General features: G+C 44.8%; 1 protein-coding gene across 5 annotated transcripts in view; it reads right to left on the reverse strand.

The window, feature by feature from the left end:
* Nucleotides 1-16,059, reverse strand: part of cald1a (caldesmon 1a) — a 188,821-nt gene that overhangs the window by 109,708 nt on the left and 63,054 nt on the right. For 4 of the 5 annotated variants that reach the window (XM_068004781.1, XM_068004779.1, XM_068004776.1 and 1 more), the window contains exon 3: nucleotides 797-912. In XM_068004781.1, coding sequence (XP_067860882.1) covers nucleotides 797-873 — 77 coding nt within the window. In that variant the 5' untranslated portion in view covers nucleotides 874-912. Of the gene's footprint in view, nucleotides 1-796; nucleotides 913-1,443; nucleotides 1,753-16,059 lie in introns of those variants that run through there. The other variant, XM_068004778.1, reaches the window with a different exon arrangement.

Raw genomic sequence — 16,059 nt, forward strand, 5'->3', positions numbered from 1 at the left:
ATCAAGTCCCGGTAGCATCCTAGTAAATCTTTTCTGCACTCTTTCTAGTTTAATAATATCCTTTCTATAATAGGGTGACCACAACAATATTTGAAAAGCAGAAAATTCTTCCAGTGTCCTGGCCAACATTCCTCCCTCAAACAACCCAACTGAAAAAAAGACAGATTAACTGGTCGTTCTTCTCATTTGCTGTTTGTGGGATCTTCCTACCACGTTTTCCTATATGACAACAGTGGCTGCACTTAAAAAGCATAATTGATTGGATGTGCAATGCGATGAGATATTATATAAATGGAGGTTCTTTCCTTCTCTAGTATAATGCATGATAGTGATGTCACTAAAGTTAGAAGTGGGATCTTCTCATATTCGCACAAGTTTCTCGATATTCAATGAACCAAACAGAAAACGGCAGGTGAAAAAATTTCTTAATCATTCATTTAAAATAACTTCCAGAAATATCCAGAATCTACCCAATTATTTTAAAATAATATAGATTTAAAATTGCACCAATTCAATGACAGTTTTGACAAGTTTGTAATCTAAGGTAAATTTCACACTCTGCGCAGGGCTTGATGCGATGAAAGTGCACATCAGGAATTCAGGGATGGAGATCACACGCCTGATCCATGGCTCGTACCATTTTCTGGCCACTTGAATGAGCATCATACAGGTCACAAAACAAGTGTACTGACCTCCATGCCCAACTTCCTCAAAAGCACCTCCAACATGCGCCAAAAGTGTTAAATCATAAACTGTACCGCTAAATGTGTCCTGTACAGAGTGTACAAAGTATTACCTTTCCACCTCACGGCGCATTTCCTCCCGCTTTTTCCTGCGTTCCTCTCTACGACGCTCAAACTCATCCATATCCATGGTTTATGGACAAATGTTCTGCTCTGCCTTGGTAAAAATCTGAAAGTAATAAGTTATTTAATGGTTAAAACACTGCAACAGAATTCACACATGTTTAAATAAATAACTATATATATATATACACATACTTATAGTATATATATATATATATACACACACACATATATATATATGTACACAACCACACTAGAACTTACACCACATCAAGTGTCCAATGGAAAAAAATGTCATTTTTTGGCTTTGACAAACAATCTAGATTAATTCAATAAGCAGCACTGTTCATATCTATCAACACCATATGCAGATGTTAAACAAATGTAAGAGAGATTTTCAGAGAAAACAAGGAGCTTATTTAAAATGTATAACCCTGTGGATTGTTACTGCCCAGTCAGTGGTAATGACCCTAACAGTAGGTCTTTAGTCTGTAAATGTATAGTAGTCGTTTTTATCACTTAGAAGCTCAGCATTCCAAATATTAACACCCTTCTGATCAAACCACACTGTGTGACATTAAATTTTGCAAGAAAGCTCTTGTATATTGTGCTGCAAATATTTAAAAATCAGTCTTACCAGTAACGAGTGTTTCCAATTGAACAGACTAATGAGGAGTAGAAGAGAGCGCGTGCTGCATCCCTGGGACCACCCAGAAGTCTCACAGTGCTTAATTCCTTCCGCGAATTAGACTTTCTCAGAGCAGGAAAAAAAGACAGCCCAATCCCTGCGGTTTAATCAAACCATACCTTTTCCTGATTTCTATTAGTCCACTAAATAGCAATATCTGTTGATAATCACCGCAGAAAAGGCTCCAGCACTGCGAGACAGCCCATCATTTTACAGTGAATTCCTTTGAAGCCCACGTCTAGAAATGGCTACTAGAAAAGGGAAAGCTGCCTTCTCTTTCTGCTGCTGCTTTGTTTACAGAGCTGTCAGTGGTTAGCAAAACTCTGAAGGGAATCTGGCGTTTAAAGCCAAATCTTAGATTGTTTCCTGTACAGTGCTGGAGGCCTCCACTTCCTTTGGAATCCCAGCCTAGGCTGTTTCAGTGAGCACTGAAAACATTTTGTTAAGTTCTGTGCAGACAAGGGCTGCCTGGATGCTGCGGTGCGTGCTGCCTGAGGGTCAGCTGACCTTGGCTTCAAATACGTTACGTTGGCTTCACTCTAGTCAGGAGATTGAGAAAAGTAGCAATAAAAAAATGGAAAACCGTTGAATTATCTGTAAGAAGGGAGAAAGCTTTGAACCGTATAAATACTGACTAGTATTTAGATCTTTGTGAGCAGCAAAACTTCCTTTTAAAACATGAACATGTCCTTTTGTCTCAGGTTTAAGTTCTTTGATTCTTCACAGATATAGTACCCTTGAGTTTGGTTATATCCTCTCAGGTGAGTGAGCAATGAATTTTTGTTTATTGCTGTTTATTAGGTTTTACTCCATAGTCAATTATGAAAATTGAAGCCTATGCATCTGAAGAGTATTGTACCTATGCATGTATATTGGTTACACCACGTACATTAAGGTGAGGTGTTCAAGCTTTAGACTTTCTGGGCCACATCGATGTACATCATGACTTTTTAGGTGCCATATATAATGTTTAAATCCTGTTCCCATTGATTTTCATATATCTCAAGTTGCTGATACTAACTGAATTTGGTGTTCTGGTTTAGGATTTATCCAACTATATGGCAACATCCCTAAAAACCTTTTCGAAACATAAAAACCCCCAAAATACAAACAGGGCAAATGGGCAAATAGGACTGAGTTTCCGGGGCTTGGGGTCACGGGTTGACACCCCTTCACAAGTCATTTTTATCCCTCTGGGGCGACAACAGGAGTGCCCAACCTGTGGCCCAATCAAACCGACTTCCAATGTAGGACAGTCTCTTTTCCTTCATGGTCAATCACCATCCTGACTTAGATACACTTCACTGTTCTCTCATCGTCACGGGGTAAATATATATATATGGAGGATGGTGCAGTCAATGATGTCAACGGCAGCGGAGAGATCAAATAGGATGAGGAAAACCGATGAGCTACAGTTGCAGTCACACACATTTTTAAAAATTTTTTTATTCGTTCACGGGATGTGGGCGTCGCTGGCAAGGCCAGCATTTATTGCCCATCCCTAATTGCCCTTGAGAAGGTGGTGGTGAGCCGCCTTCTTGAACCGCTGCAGTCCGTGTGGTGATGGTTCTCCCACAGTGCTGTTAGGAAGGGAGTTCCAGGATTTTGACCCAGCGACAATGAAGGAACGGCGATATATTTCCAAGTCGGGATGGTGTGACTTGGAGGGGAACGTGCAGGTGGTGTTGTTCCCATGCGCCTGCTGCCCTTGTCCTTCTAGGTGGTAGAGGTCGCGGGTTTGGGAGGTGCTGTTGAAGAAGCCTTGGCGAGTTGCTGCAGTGCATCCTGTGGATGGTGCACACTGCAGCCACAGTGCGCCGGTGGTGAAGGGAGTGAATGTTTAGGGTGGTGGATGGGGTGCCAATCAAGCGGGTTGCTTTATCTTGGATGGTGTCGAGCTTCTTGAGTGTTGTTGGAGCTGCACTCATCCAGGCAAGTGGAGAGTATTCCATCACACTCCTGACTTGTGCCTTGTAGATGGTGGAAAGGCTTTGGGGAGTCAGGAGGTGAGTCACTCGCCGCAGAATACCCAGCCTCTGACCTGCTCTCGTAGCCACAGTATATATATGGCTGGTCCAGTTAAGTTTCTGGTCAATGGTGACCCCCAGGATGTTGATGGTGGGGGATTCGGCGATGGTAATGCCGTTGAATGTCAAGTGGACGTGGTTAGACTCTCTCTTGTTGGAGATGGTCATTGCCTGGCACTTATCTGGCGCGAATGTTACTTGCCACTTATCAGCCCAAGCCTGGATGTTGTCCAGGTCTTGCTGCATGCGGGCTTGGACTGCTTCATTATCTGAGGGGTTGCGAATGGAACTGAACACTGTGCAGTCATCAGCAAACATCCCCATTTCTGACCTTATGATGGAGGGAAGGTCATTGATGAAGCAGCTGAAGATGGTTGGGCCTAGGACACTGCCCTGAGGAACTCCTGCAGCAATGCCCTGGGGCTGAGATGCTTGGCCTCCAACAACCACTACCATCTTCCTTTGTGCTAGGTATGACTCCAGCCACTGGAGAGTTTTCCCCCTGATTCCCATTGACTTCAATTTTACTAGGGCTCCTTGGTGCCACACTCGGTCAAATGCTGCCTTGATGTCAAGGGCAGTCACTCTCACCTCACCTCTGGAATTCAGCTCTTTTGTCCATGTTTGGACCAAGGCTGTAATGAGGTCTGGAGCCGAGTGGTCCTGGCGGAACCCAAACTGAGCATCGGTGAGCAGGTTATTGGTGAGTAAGTGCCGCTTGATAGCACAGTCGACAACACCTTCCATCACTTTGCTGATGATTGAGAGTAGACTGATGGGGCGGTAATTGGCCGGATTGGATTTGTCCTGCTTTTTGTGGACAGGACATACCTGGGCAATTTTCCACATTGTCACGTGGATGCCAGTGTTGTAGCTGTACTGGAACAGCTTGGCTAGAGGCGCAGCTAGTTCTGGAGCACAAGTCTACAGCGCTACAGCTGGGATGTTGTCGGGGCCCATAGCCTTTGCTGTATCCAGTGCACTCAGCCGTTTCTTGATATCACGTGGAGTGAATCGAATTGGCCGAAGACTGGCTTCCGTGATGGTGGGGATATCGGGAGGAGGCTGAGATGGATTATCCACTCGGCACTTCTGGCTGAAGATGGTTGCAAACGCTTCAGCCTTGTCTTTTGCACTCACGTGCTGGACTCCGCCATCATTGAGAATGGGGATGTTTGCAGAGCCTCCTCCTCCCGTTAGTTGTTTAATTGTCCACCACCATTCACGACTGGATGTGGCAGGACTGCAGAGCTTTGATCTGATCCGTTGGTTGTTGAATCGCTTAGCTCTGTCTATAGCATGTTGCTTCCGCTGTTTAGCATGCATGTAGTCCTGAGTTGTAGCTTCACCAGGTTGGCACCTCATTTTTCGGTACGCCTGGTGCTGCTCCTGGCATGCTCTTCTACACTCCTCATTGAACCAGGGTTGATCCCCTGGCTTGTTGGTAATGGTAGAGTGAGGAATATGCCGGGCCATGAGGTTACAGATTGTGCTGGAATACAATTCTGCTGCTGCTGATGGCCCACAGCGCCTCATGGATGCCCAGTTTTGAGCTGCTAGATCTGTTCTGAATCTATCCCATTTAGCACGGTGGTAGTGCCACACAACATCATGATTGTTACCTCATGATGTGGAGATGCCGGTGATGGACTGGGGTGGACAAATGTAAGGAGTCTTACAACACCAGGTTATAGTCAGGTGACGAAGGAGAAAGCCTCCGAAAGCTTGTGATTTCAAATAAAACTGTTGGACTATAACCTGGTGTTGTAAGACTCCTTACATTGTTACTTCAAACAGTGCAGTCTCGGTGCTGTGGATGGAATGAGAACTGAAATGGAAAGCTTGCAGCAAGCAGTGGTGGGAGAGGTGGAGAGATGAAAGCGTAGTTACAAGTCACTGATGCATTCCAGAAATTTGGAGAAAAAGGAGTTTGGAACAAAGCAGTAATTGAAGGGAATGGAGGACTTTGGGGTGTTCTTTTTGTAAGAATGGGGTTGATAACAATGGTGTTGAAGAATGTAGGGATAGTGCCAGTGGATAGAAAGAGATCAGCATACATAAGGCTGAGGAGAGGAAGTTGGGTGGTTAGGAGCTGGAACAAAAGGAGATTAAGTAAGCAGATGATACACTTCATGGTGAGATGAGCTTAATGAGGTTTGGGATGGGGAGGTAGAGGAGAAAATGCAAAGTATGGGGTGGATTAAGGTTTGAATGAGAGCGGGGCAGAAGGATGGGAGCCGAGGAGAGTTGGACTGGAGAGGAGGCAAAGGCAGCTGATGTGAACGGCACTGACTTTTGATTCAAAGACGTTTATGAGTTCTTCGCATTTGGGGAGTCATTTCCAAGTAGTAGGTGGTGGTGGAAAACCTTGCCTGTGCCAGTGCATATTGGAAAATTGAGAGCAGCTACTTGGAAAAGTAGCCCCTTGGTGTACAAATTGAGGATGGAGGGTCCAGCGGAAGAAACACCTGGTAGTAGAAAAAAAGAGGTTGGAGTTGTTCCAGCTCTCCAGGATGATCTTTGAATATTAGTCAGATTCAGCCATGGAAACATGAAAAGAGAACAAAGGTACAGCTTGAGGTGGACAAGCCAGAGCCGGCAGTGGATGGCCAGACCACTCACTCACCATTTGTGTTTGTATCAGCATTTGTAGAGTGGGATTTAAATGTGTTTTAACAGTGTCTAATATACCACATATCACTGCAATGCCATTACGGTAATAACCTGGAAAAAAAAATCACAACTCATTACACTGACATTTCTCCTTGTGTTCTGCAATTCCAGACTCCTTCATTCTTACACATAAGAGAAGCACTAAAGCATATCCCTTACCGCCATAAAAATATACTTCTCAGGTTGAGATTGAGAGATCATTAAAGGGTCAGAGTACAAAAAGCCTTTACTGTGCGTTTGTCTGTGTAATACTTGACCTGGTTGATGACACTGGGAGCAAAAAGTGGAAAGTGTTCCATTCCAAAGTGCTGGCATACTACACCTTCATGACTACAAAAATTCACCACAAGGTATCAATTTAAAAATGTAGAATTTAAGTGCTGTGGGTTGTGCTGAACACAAAACTGTTCAAAATGCAAGTTTGAATATGTTGAACTGGTAGTCCACGTGTAAGTGAGATTGACTAACACTGCTGCTTATGTAAAGGTTCGTAAAGAACTGTGTGAGAAATATTATGTATTTTTGTCTAGGTTTTGATTTAGTGGCTGTCTCTTTTCAGTCATCGTCCAGGGAGTTTTGCAGCGGGTCTGTCCTGGGGGAGACTTTCAACTGCTGGCCTGCCGATTCTCGTCTGATAAACAGTTGAAAGTCGGGTGGGGACCTTGTGAAGTCAATAGAAAAGAAAATTGGGTGTTGTGTAAGATGGGCTGCCCATTTGCTATATTCACTCCACTGACATAGACCAATTTCACTCCCAGTGAGTTTCCAGCCACTCAGGAATTTCTTTCTCAAACTCCATGATGTCAGATTTTCAAGCATCGGCATGACAGTAAACAATGTCATATTCCTTCATCGGCTTCAAGACCCATTGTACATAATACTACAGGAACAAGTGTAATCTAATTTAAAAGCAAACATACTTTGTTACCCATAGCACGATGGCTGGTGACTAGCAGTAGCATATTCATTAATGTGGGCAAAATAGCTCAGGCACTGGGAGTGGGGAAGGAACGATTTAGTGGAAACTCAAACCCAAGGAGTTTGGTGAGGCAGGATCTCCCCTTCTGAAACCATGTTAATTGCCATTTACCAGATTATTTTCATATAGTTGCTTCTCAGCTTTATTCTTAATGACTGATCCTCTCTTTTGGCCAGTTACTAATGAAAGACTAAAGGGTCTATAGTTACCCAGATTTGTTTAATTGCCATTCTTAACAATAGGTACCATCTTGGCTTGTTTCCAATCCACTGGGATCTCCTCTGTATTCACCAACACCCTCAGCCCTTCATAGAACCAATGATACTATAAGAGCTGATGATAATTTATTTTTGAGTATAGCAGTGGGATAACAACAGAGTGCAATGGGACACAACTGTTATGAGGGCACATGTTTTATGAAATTGACCAACTGCACAATAAAGCCTGAATAATAAGTGTGGGGATTGAAAGGGACAAACCTGAAATCTTCCCATGTCCTCATCCATCTTCTAAAAAGCCCTTCATTCAGAAATTTTCCTTTTGAACTTCTGCAAGAGGCAGAATTCCAGGTAATGACATAGTCAGGCAGAAGTGGTGTGTATTAATATTGGTATTCTATCCAGACTCTCTGGATTGATACGGGATGCTTAGGTGAAGTTCCAGTAGCTCATGTTTCTAGCACATCTGGACTGATTGAAACATCAGTGAAATACAGCAGGTTGCCTCAAAAGCCTTGAATGTTTATGTAATATAATGTCCAGTTACAATCTAGTAATCTGAGATTACTGAATTATCCAATTGAGTTCTCCACAGACTTGTAGATTGTAACTTTCCCATTTTTTGCCAGCCTTATATTTGTGCGGAAGGTAGTTGAATCTTGATGTGTAGAATGTGTAAGTATTATTAGCTCCAGCATCTTACTCTGCAGCTACTCTGAAGCTTGTGTTGAATAAAATGAACAAAGTATATTGTAATTCTTTGGAAATAAATCCAGAAGTGAATTGTTTTAAAATGATCTGAATGTAATAAGGGTTACGCTTGTGAGAGAATTCTACAGGTAGTGCTGGGGTTTGGCCACTTCCAATCTCAGGCAAGTCTTTTCCAGAGTACAAATGGCAGAGAGGGGCCTTAGATTTTCTGGTCCGTTTTAAATTAAGGCCGGTGCTACAGTAATGTCAATCAGAAAATCTAGGCTGCAGTCTCCAAGACTTGAATTCTGCTTTCATAAAAAAAAATTTGCAGGGTTACGGAGATAGGGCGGGGGAATGGGACTAGCTGGATTGCTCTTGCATAGAGCCGGCACGGATGGCCTCCTTCTGTGCTGTAACGATTCTATGATTCTATGTTAATGGGAAGACCTCTAACACCTCTTCACACTCATAGGCTGGATGTTATGGGCATTGTAGGAGAAAGCTTATTGATTCTGTGTGAATTATTTAATTTTTTATTATACTTATGTAATAAATGTTATTTATATTATCATATACACAATCCATTCCGAAATCAAGATGGCCACTAAAACCAGTTTGCAAAATTGTTTGAGTGATTTGATTGGTTTGATTTGTTTTGGTTAGTAGCTTTAGAAAAATTGAAGGAGTTAACGCATTGGTTAGGGCTGGTTGCTGATTGGTCGTTTCACCTAGCTCTCTCGTGACAATTGAATCTTTAGGCAAATTGAGCATTTAAGCCAATTAGATTGATACTAAATACAGTCTTAAATATGAAGATGCTATTTGATGCTACATTTGCTTTTAAAATGTGGACACACAAGACATTTGATTAGATAAATAATATAGATGGTCAGATTCAAAAGACAGATAAACTAAGTAGAAAGCTTAGATAGACAAACAGATTAGATAGATAGACAGACAGACAGACACAGGCAGACAGGCAAGTTCAGGGGTGATCTTATAGAAGTATTCAAGATCCTAAATTATATATGATGTGGAGATGCCGGTGATGGACTGGGGTGGACAAATGTAAGGAATCTTACAACACCAGGTTATAGTCCAGCAAATTTATTTTAAAATCACAAGCTTTCGGAGATTATCCCCTTCGTCAGATGAAGGGGATAATCTCCGAAAGCTTGTGATTTTAAAATAAATTTGTTGGACTATAACCTGGTGTTGTAAGATTCCCTAAATTATATAGGCAAGAAAAAACATCAGTGAGTTTAGCACAGTCCACAGATTTTATAAGAGGGCATAGTCTTAAACATAGCAGAGGTTAAAAACACAGTTTATATTTAACTGCTTTACGCAGAGTGGTGAATGTATAGAACGGACTGCCAAGAGAAGCAGTGGGGGCTGTTCAGATAGATGGATAGATAGGCTGATAAACTGATAAATGGTATGTTTAGATAAACAGACAGGTTAGATAAGTAAGTAGATAAGGCCGTAAATAAATAGATAGGCAGACAGGCAGGCAGATAGATAGGGGTAGATATTTGTCTCGGGCATTAGCATAAAACGGGTGGTACCGCATCTCCCGCCTGTTACACTTCCCGCCCGATATCCAGTTCTATTGAAGTTAATGGAACTTTTTGGGTTGAAATGTGTCACATTAACCTATTCAATCGGAGGCTCCGAAATAACTTGCTATTGGGAAAACGTTTTCATTACTTTTCTAAAACTGATTAAGAACAAATTTATGATGTGTAAATTTTTAGTAACATGCTCCGTTCCTCTAAAAGGTCATCTTTGGAAGAATTTAAAATAAATGGAATTGCCACGTTGGCCTGTGCTGTTTTCTGAATGAAGTATATTTTCCTATAGGAACAAAAACGATTGAATAGTTTGAAGAACATAAGAAGAACATAAGAAATAGGAGCAGGAGTAGGCCATACAGCCCCACGAGCCTGCTCCACCATTCATTAAGACCATGGCTTATCTTCGACCTCAACTCCACTTTCCCACCCGATCCCCATATCCCTTGACTCCCTTGGAGTCCAAAAATCTATCGATCTCAGCCTTGAATATACTCAACGACTGAGCATCCACAGCCCTCTGGGGTATAGAATTCCAAAGATTCACAACCCTCTGAGTGAAGAAATTCTTCCTCATCTCAGTCCTAAATGGCTGACCCCTTATCCTGAGACTATGGGCCCGATTTTAGCACCTGCTACCGGGTGCGTTCTCGGCGGGGGGGGCCCCGAAAATCCCGAAATCCAGGTGCGGGACCGGATCGCGCCTCGATCCCGCCCACTTCCGGGTTCCGCGCTGACGTGCGGGGGTGCGTGCGCAGCCCCCGCTGGTGGGAATCCCGCAGGCAATTAAAGCCAGCGGGATGCCACTTGAGTGTATTCACTTTGCTTGTTCAGGTCATTAACTGACCTGATTAAGGGACTGTGTGTGATTTTGGATAAACATGGGACTGTTTCCCACACTGGGGGAAACACTCCCAGTTGAAATGGACGTGTTGCAGCCGTCAGCCTGTGGCAGCTGCAAAGGTCCATTTGACAGATGGTGGGTGGTGGGGGGGGGGGGGGGGGAGACCCTCAGCCATTGCAGGAGGCCACTCTGTCACTTGGTACAAAGTTTGGCCTCCACCACCCTCCTCCTGATGGTCGAGGTCACCAACCTGCACACTTACCCCGGGGTCCAGAGACATGTACCTACCTTGCGGACCCCCTCAGATGTACATCTTGCGGATGGGGGCCGCCGTAGCTGCAGTCATGACCTCCTCGGAGGGCGAACAGCATCACCAGCCTCGCCATCCACGCCGTCCACCTCTGACACACGGAGCTCCACAACAGAGCGCTGTGACACATCCACCTGTACAGCAGGAGGGAGGGCTACCGCAGAGAGAGATGCGTCGCAGAGGGCACTACCCTCGCCACACGTTCCACAGACCGAGGCTCAGCTTCCTGGACCTCTCTGAGCAGCAGTGCACACGGAGGCTCAGAGTCAGTCGACATGTAGCCGTGGACATCTGCAGCCTCTTTCATGCCGAGCTGCTCCTGGCTGGCCCGTGCACCATCTTCCTACCTGTCGCTGTCAAAGTCACCACTGCCTTCCCGAACTTCTGCTCCACAGCCTTCCAAGCTGCAACCGGGGACATCCCCGATGTCTCTCAGTCGTCTGCGCAGAAGAGCCCTGCAAATACACCTACACCCACTCTGCAGTGACACACTGGGTGGCATCAGTGGTGGGTCCTCATAGGGATACCCAGGAGCGGGCATTATTGCACAAACCAGACAGGATTCGCGAAGACATGGCAGTGGTGGTGCCAATATAATGTGTGATGTGAGTTGTTCTTTAATTCAATAGAAGAACCATGACAAACCCTCAGACACCCTTGTGCATCCCCTTCATGCTCACGACACGTTTGCCTTACGCTGCCTACTGCACATATGTGATGCATGCCCTGTGGCTGCAGCACAGGTGGTGGCAGGTTGAGTGAGGCTGGCCGTGAGAGAGATGCACGAGAGGGTGAGTATGGGATAGAGCCATGAGATTGTATGAGGATTGGGTTGCGTGTTAGTGGCGGGGTGAGTACTCGCGAGGTGAGTAGGTGCAGGTAAGATGAGGATGAGGTTTGCGTGGGTATGAAGGGTCATGTGACAGAGTAGTGTTGGCGGTGCCGAAGGAGATGTGGGGTGGGGGCAGTGTTGTGGCAGACAGAGTGTAGGGGAAAGACTACGTGTTCTCACTGTGGCTGACCTACTGAGGTCATTGGAGCGCCTCCTGCACTGTATGCAGGTGGGCGATATGTTGGTGGTGCAGGTGACCTCCTCTGCCACCTCGAGCCAGGCCTTCCTGGTGGCAGAGGCAGGCCGCTTCCTCCCGCCCGCTGGGAGGAAGATCTCTGTCCTCCCCCTCCTCCTCACCCCATCTAATGATACCTGGGGTGAGGCATCATTAAACTGGGAGCAGCCTTCCCCTTGGGCTGCTCCATGCTGTAATTTTTCCTATTTCTTGCAGCATCTGTCAGTGGAGGACTGCCCCTTTAAATAGAGCTCCTCCAGCTGACAGATCTTACTGCGCATGCGCAGCCCGCCCGAGTCGCAGATCAGCGTCGGGGAACCCGGAGGAGCAGGTAAGTGGATCCAATTAGTGTGTTGCCTGCTACGATCGCGCGGGCAACCCACTAATTTCACCGGGCGCCTGGCCTACCCGCCGAGAACCCGCACCCCTGATAAAATTGGGCCCTATGCCCCTAGATCTGGACTCTCCAGCCAGGGGAAACAGCCTCTCAGCGTCTACCCTGTCAAGCCCTCTCAGAATCTTATATGTTTCAATGAGATCATCTCTCATTCTTCTAAACTCCGGAAACTATAGACCCATTCTACTCAATCTCTCCTCAATGGACAGCCTTCTCATCTCAGGAATCAATCTAGTGAACCTTTGTTGCACCGTCTCCAAGGCAAGTAAATCTTTCCTTAGGTAAGGAGATCAACACAGTACTCCAGGTGTGGTCTCACCAAAGCCTTGTACAATTGCAGCATGACAACCTTACTCTTGGACTCGAACCCCCTTGCAATATGCCATTTGCCTTCCTAATTGCTTGCTGTACCTGCATGTTAACTTTCTGTGCTTCGAGTACAAGGACACCCAAATCACTCTGAATACCAACATTTAACAGTTTCTCACCATTTAAAAAATATTCTGTTCTTCTATTCTTCCTACCAAAATGAATAACTTCACATTTCCTCACATTATAATCTATCTGCCACCTTCTTGCCCACTCACTTAACCTGTCTATATCACTTTGCAGACTCTTTGGCCCCGTGGGTAACCCGCCCAGTAAAATCGGTGGGTTCCCCACGCGATCGCGAGTAAATTGAAGCCACTTACTTTGGCTTCCGGGTTGGAAACCTGCGCAGTGGGCGGACTACGCACCCGCATCACAGGCTGTCAGCTGGAGGAGCCCTATTTCAAGGGGCAGTCCTCCATTGCTGCTCCTGCATCAAACGGCCAAAATTACAGCATAGAGCAGACCAGGGGAAAGGCTGCTCCCAGGTTTACTGATGCCTCACTCCAGGTCTTACTGGATGGGGTGAGGAGGAGGAGGAAGATATTCTACCTGGTGGACGGGAGGAAGTGGCCTGCCTCTGCCACCAAGAAGGCCTGGCTCGAGGTGGCAGAGGAGGTCAGCAGCACCAGCAACATATCCCGTACCTGGGATACAGTGCAGGAAGTGCTTCAATGACCTAACTAGGTCAGCCAAAGTGAGTACACTTACTCATTCTCCTACACTCCGTCTTCCACATCACCGCCCCCACCCCACAACTCCTTCTGCACTGCCAACACTACTCTATCACATCACTCCTCACACCCACTCAAAACTCATCCTCAACATATCTGCACTTACTCACCTCCCCAGTACTCATCCCACCACTACCACTCAATCCAATCCTCATACAATCTCATGGCTCCTTCTCATATTCACCCTCTGATGCATCTCTTTCACGGTCACCCTCACCCAACCTGCCACTACCTCTGCTGCAGCCACAGGGGATGCATCACGTATGAGTAGTAGGAAGCGTAAGGCGAAGGTTTCTTGATCACAAAGGGGATGCACAAGGGTGTTTGACAGTTTGTCATGTTTTTTATTTATATTTGATTTTGGTTCAACTCACATTAAATATTATATTGTCATCACTACTGCTACGTCTTGGCCATTCTTGACTGGCTTGTGCAATAAGTCCCTTTCATGAGGTTCTCCACGAACACCCACACTTGATGCCACTCATTGGGTCACCCAACAGTGGGTGTATGTGTAGTTGCATGACTATGTTGTGCAGGTGCCTGTGGCGCAGCACTGTGTTGTGGAGCTCCACGTGGCAGAGGTGGATGGTACGCCTGGCAAGGCTGGTAATGTTGCTCGTCCTTGGATGAAGTGATGAATGCAGCTATGGCGCCCCCCCATCCTGACGGTGTGAGTTTGAGGGGGTCCAGAAAGTAGGTAAGGTTGTTTGCACAGCAGAGTTTAGGGTATAAATTAATAATTTTAAGTGGAAAGACAAAGGTGTTGCAACCAAAACTTTGTCTAAAGTGACAGAGTGCCCTGCTGCAATAAATGAGGTATTCCCCCCAACTGTCAAAAAATCCTTTGCATCTCCCACTGGCTGCTGACTGAAACACGTCTGCTCCAACAGGGAGTGTTTCCCACAGCACGGGAAACACGCTGAGGATCCATGAAAATTGCACCCCTGCCAAAATCTCCTGTCAATGAGGTCTGTCAAGTACCTCAACTAGGTAAGTATTTAAATTGACATCCCGCCGGCTTTAATTGCCGGTGGGAGTCCCGTCTACGGGAGCTGCGCACGCACCCGAACATGTCACTGGGGAACCCGGAAGTGGGCGGGTTGGAGCCGGGCTCCGGACCCGCTCCGGGATTCCCCGATTTTATGAGCCCCTCCGCCCCCCAAAGCACCCGCTCGACTATTCTAAAATCGACCCCTTTGTGTCCTCCTCACAGCTTACTTTCCCACCTAGCTTTGTTGAATCCATGAAAGAGATTTAATCTAAAGGAGCCATAAAAGGATGTATTACTCACTGGACCACAAGTACAAGTGTCCAGGAATTATCACCCTAAAGGCAGCAAACAGCTGTTTCCTTCTGGCATTATTCCTATGTATGGATGCCTTTAGCTGGGCATTCTGGACAAATCATTTATTTAACAAACATTTCTTACACTGGAGCCATCCTTATCCAGTTCAATTTATGTCGAAAAGGAAATCTCACTCTGTTGCTGGGAAATATCAGATTATATTGTAATTATAAAAATTAGGTCCTTGTTTTATTTTGATTATAAAACATTATGTTTATCAACATATTTTGAAATAGTTGATCACTGCTTCAGTTATTACAGAAAGCGAAATCTAAATATTTGAATATACTCTTGGCATGAACTCATGAACTCCATAAAATCGGCTATTGTGTTTGCCTACTGTTGCATAGCCACTGCTGAGGTGCTTTTTATAACATTGTTATCAAGAACCATCCATAAAGTATATTAGAGGGAAGAGTATTGGAGGGAATAGGATTAGAGTGATGTTTATTAGAGTGAAGAGGATTAAAGTGAAGAGTGTTAAGAGTGGATTTGGACAGTTACATGGGTAAGATGGGTATAGAGGGATATGGGCCAAGTGCAGGCAATTGGGACTAGCTTAGTGGTATAAACTGGGCGACATGGACATGTTGGGCCGAAGGGCCTGTTTCCATGTTGTAAACTTCTATGATTCTATGAATGGTACTAAGAGTGAAAAGTATTGGAATGGAGTGTTATACTGAAGAGTATTGGAAGGTTTCCTTCCCTAAAGGGACATTAGTGAACCAGTTAGGTTTTTACCACAATCCGACAGCTTCATGGTCACTTTTACTGATTTCAGCTTATTTTAAATTCTCAAGCTACAAACTTGCAGTTGTTATAAACATTTTTTAGTGAGGTGAGTGGGGGAAATGTTGTACCTATAAGCAGTTTTTAATATCATAGTTTCTGGAGATTGGGCAAAAAATTACCATGGAGACCAGTGCAGAGAATTGAAACGGCAACACATTATTAACAATACTAATACAACATATTAAATCAGATCCTTTTTCTGCCAAAGGTGCAACATTTTTAAAATAAACTCTTGAGTTTTTATTCATGTATATCAAAGGACTTTTCAAATCCACAGCTGCACAAGTTTCTGCAAACTTGGCACGAGTTGAACATTGATTCTGGACAGTGAACTTTTGTACTGTACTTTTTCATCGCTAAACTCAGAATATATTTTTTCTAAATAATGGCTCCACTGGGAAATTGGGTATCGTAAACATATTAGGTCATTCTGAGTTAAAAGTTAGCTTACCATGACAGGTTTCACAAGATTTAAATCTTTAGCGTTACTGATGCTAAGGTAGAGTCACGAGGCTTGATTTTCCAATTACCCATGATTGG

This window comes from Heptranchias perlo, chromosome 24 (assembly GCF_035084215.1).
Source record: "Heptranchias perlo isolate sHepPer1 chromosome 24, sHepPer1.hap1, whole genome shotgun sequence".
NCBI classification, from domain to species: Eukaryota; Metazoa; Chordata; class Chondrichthyes; order Hexanchiformes; family Hexanchidae; genus Heptranchias; species Heptranchias perlo.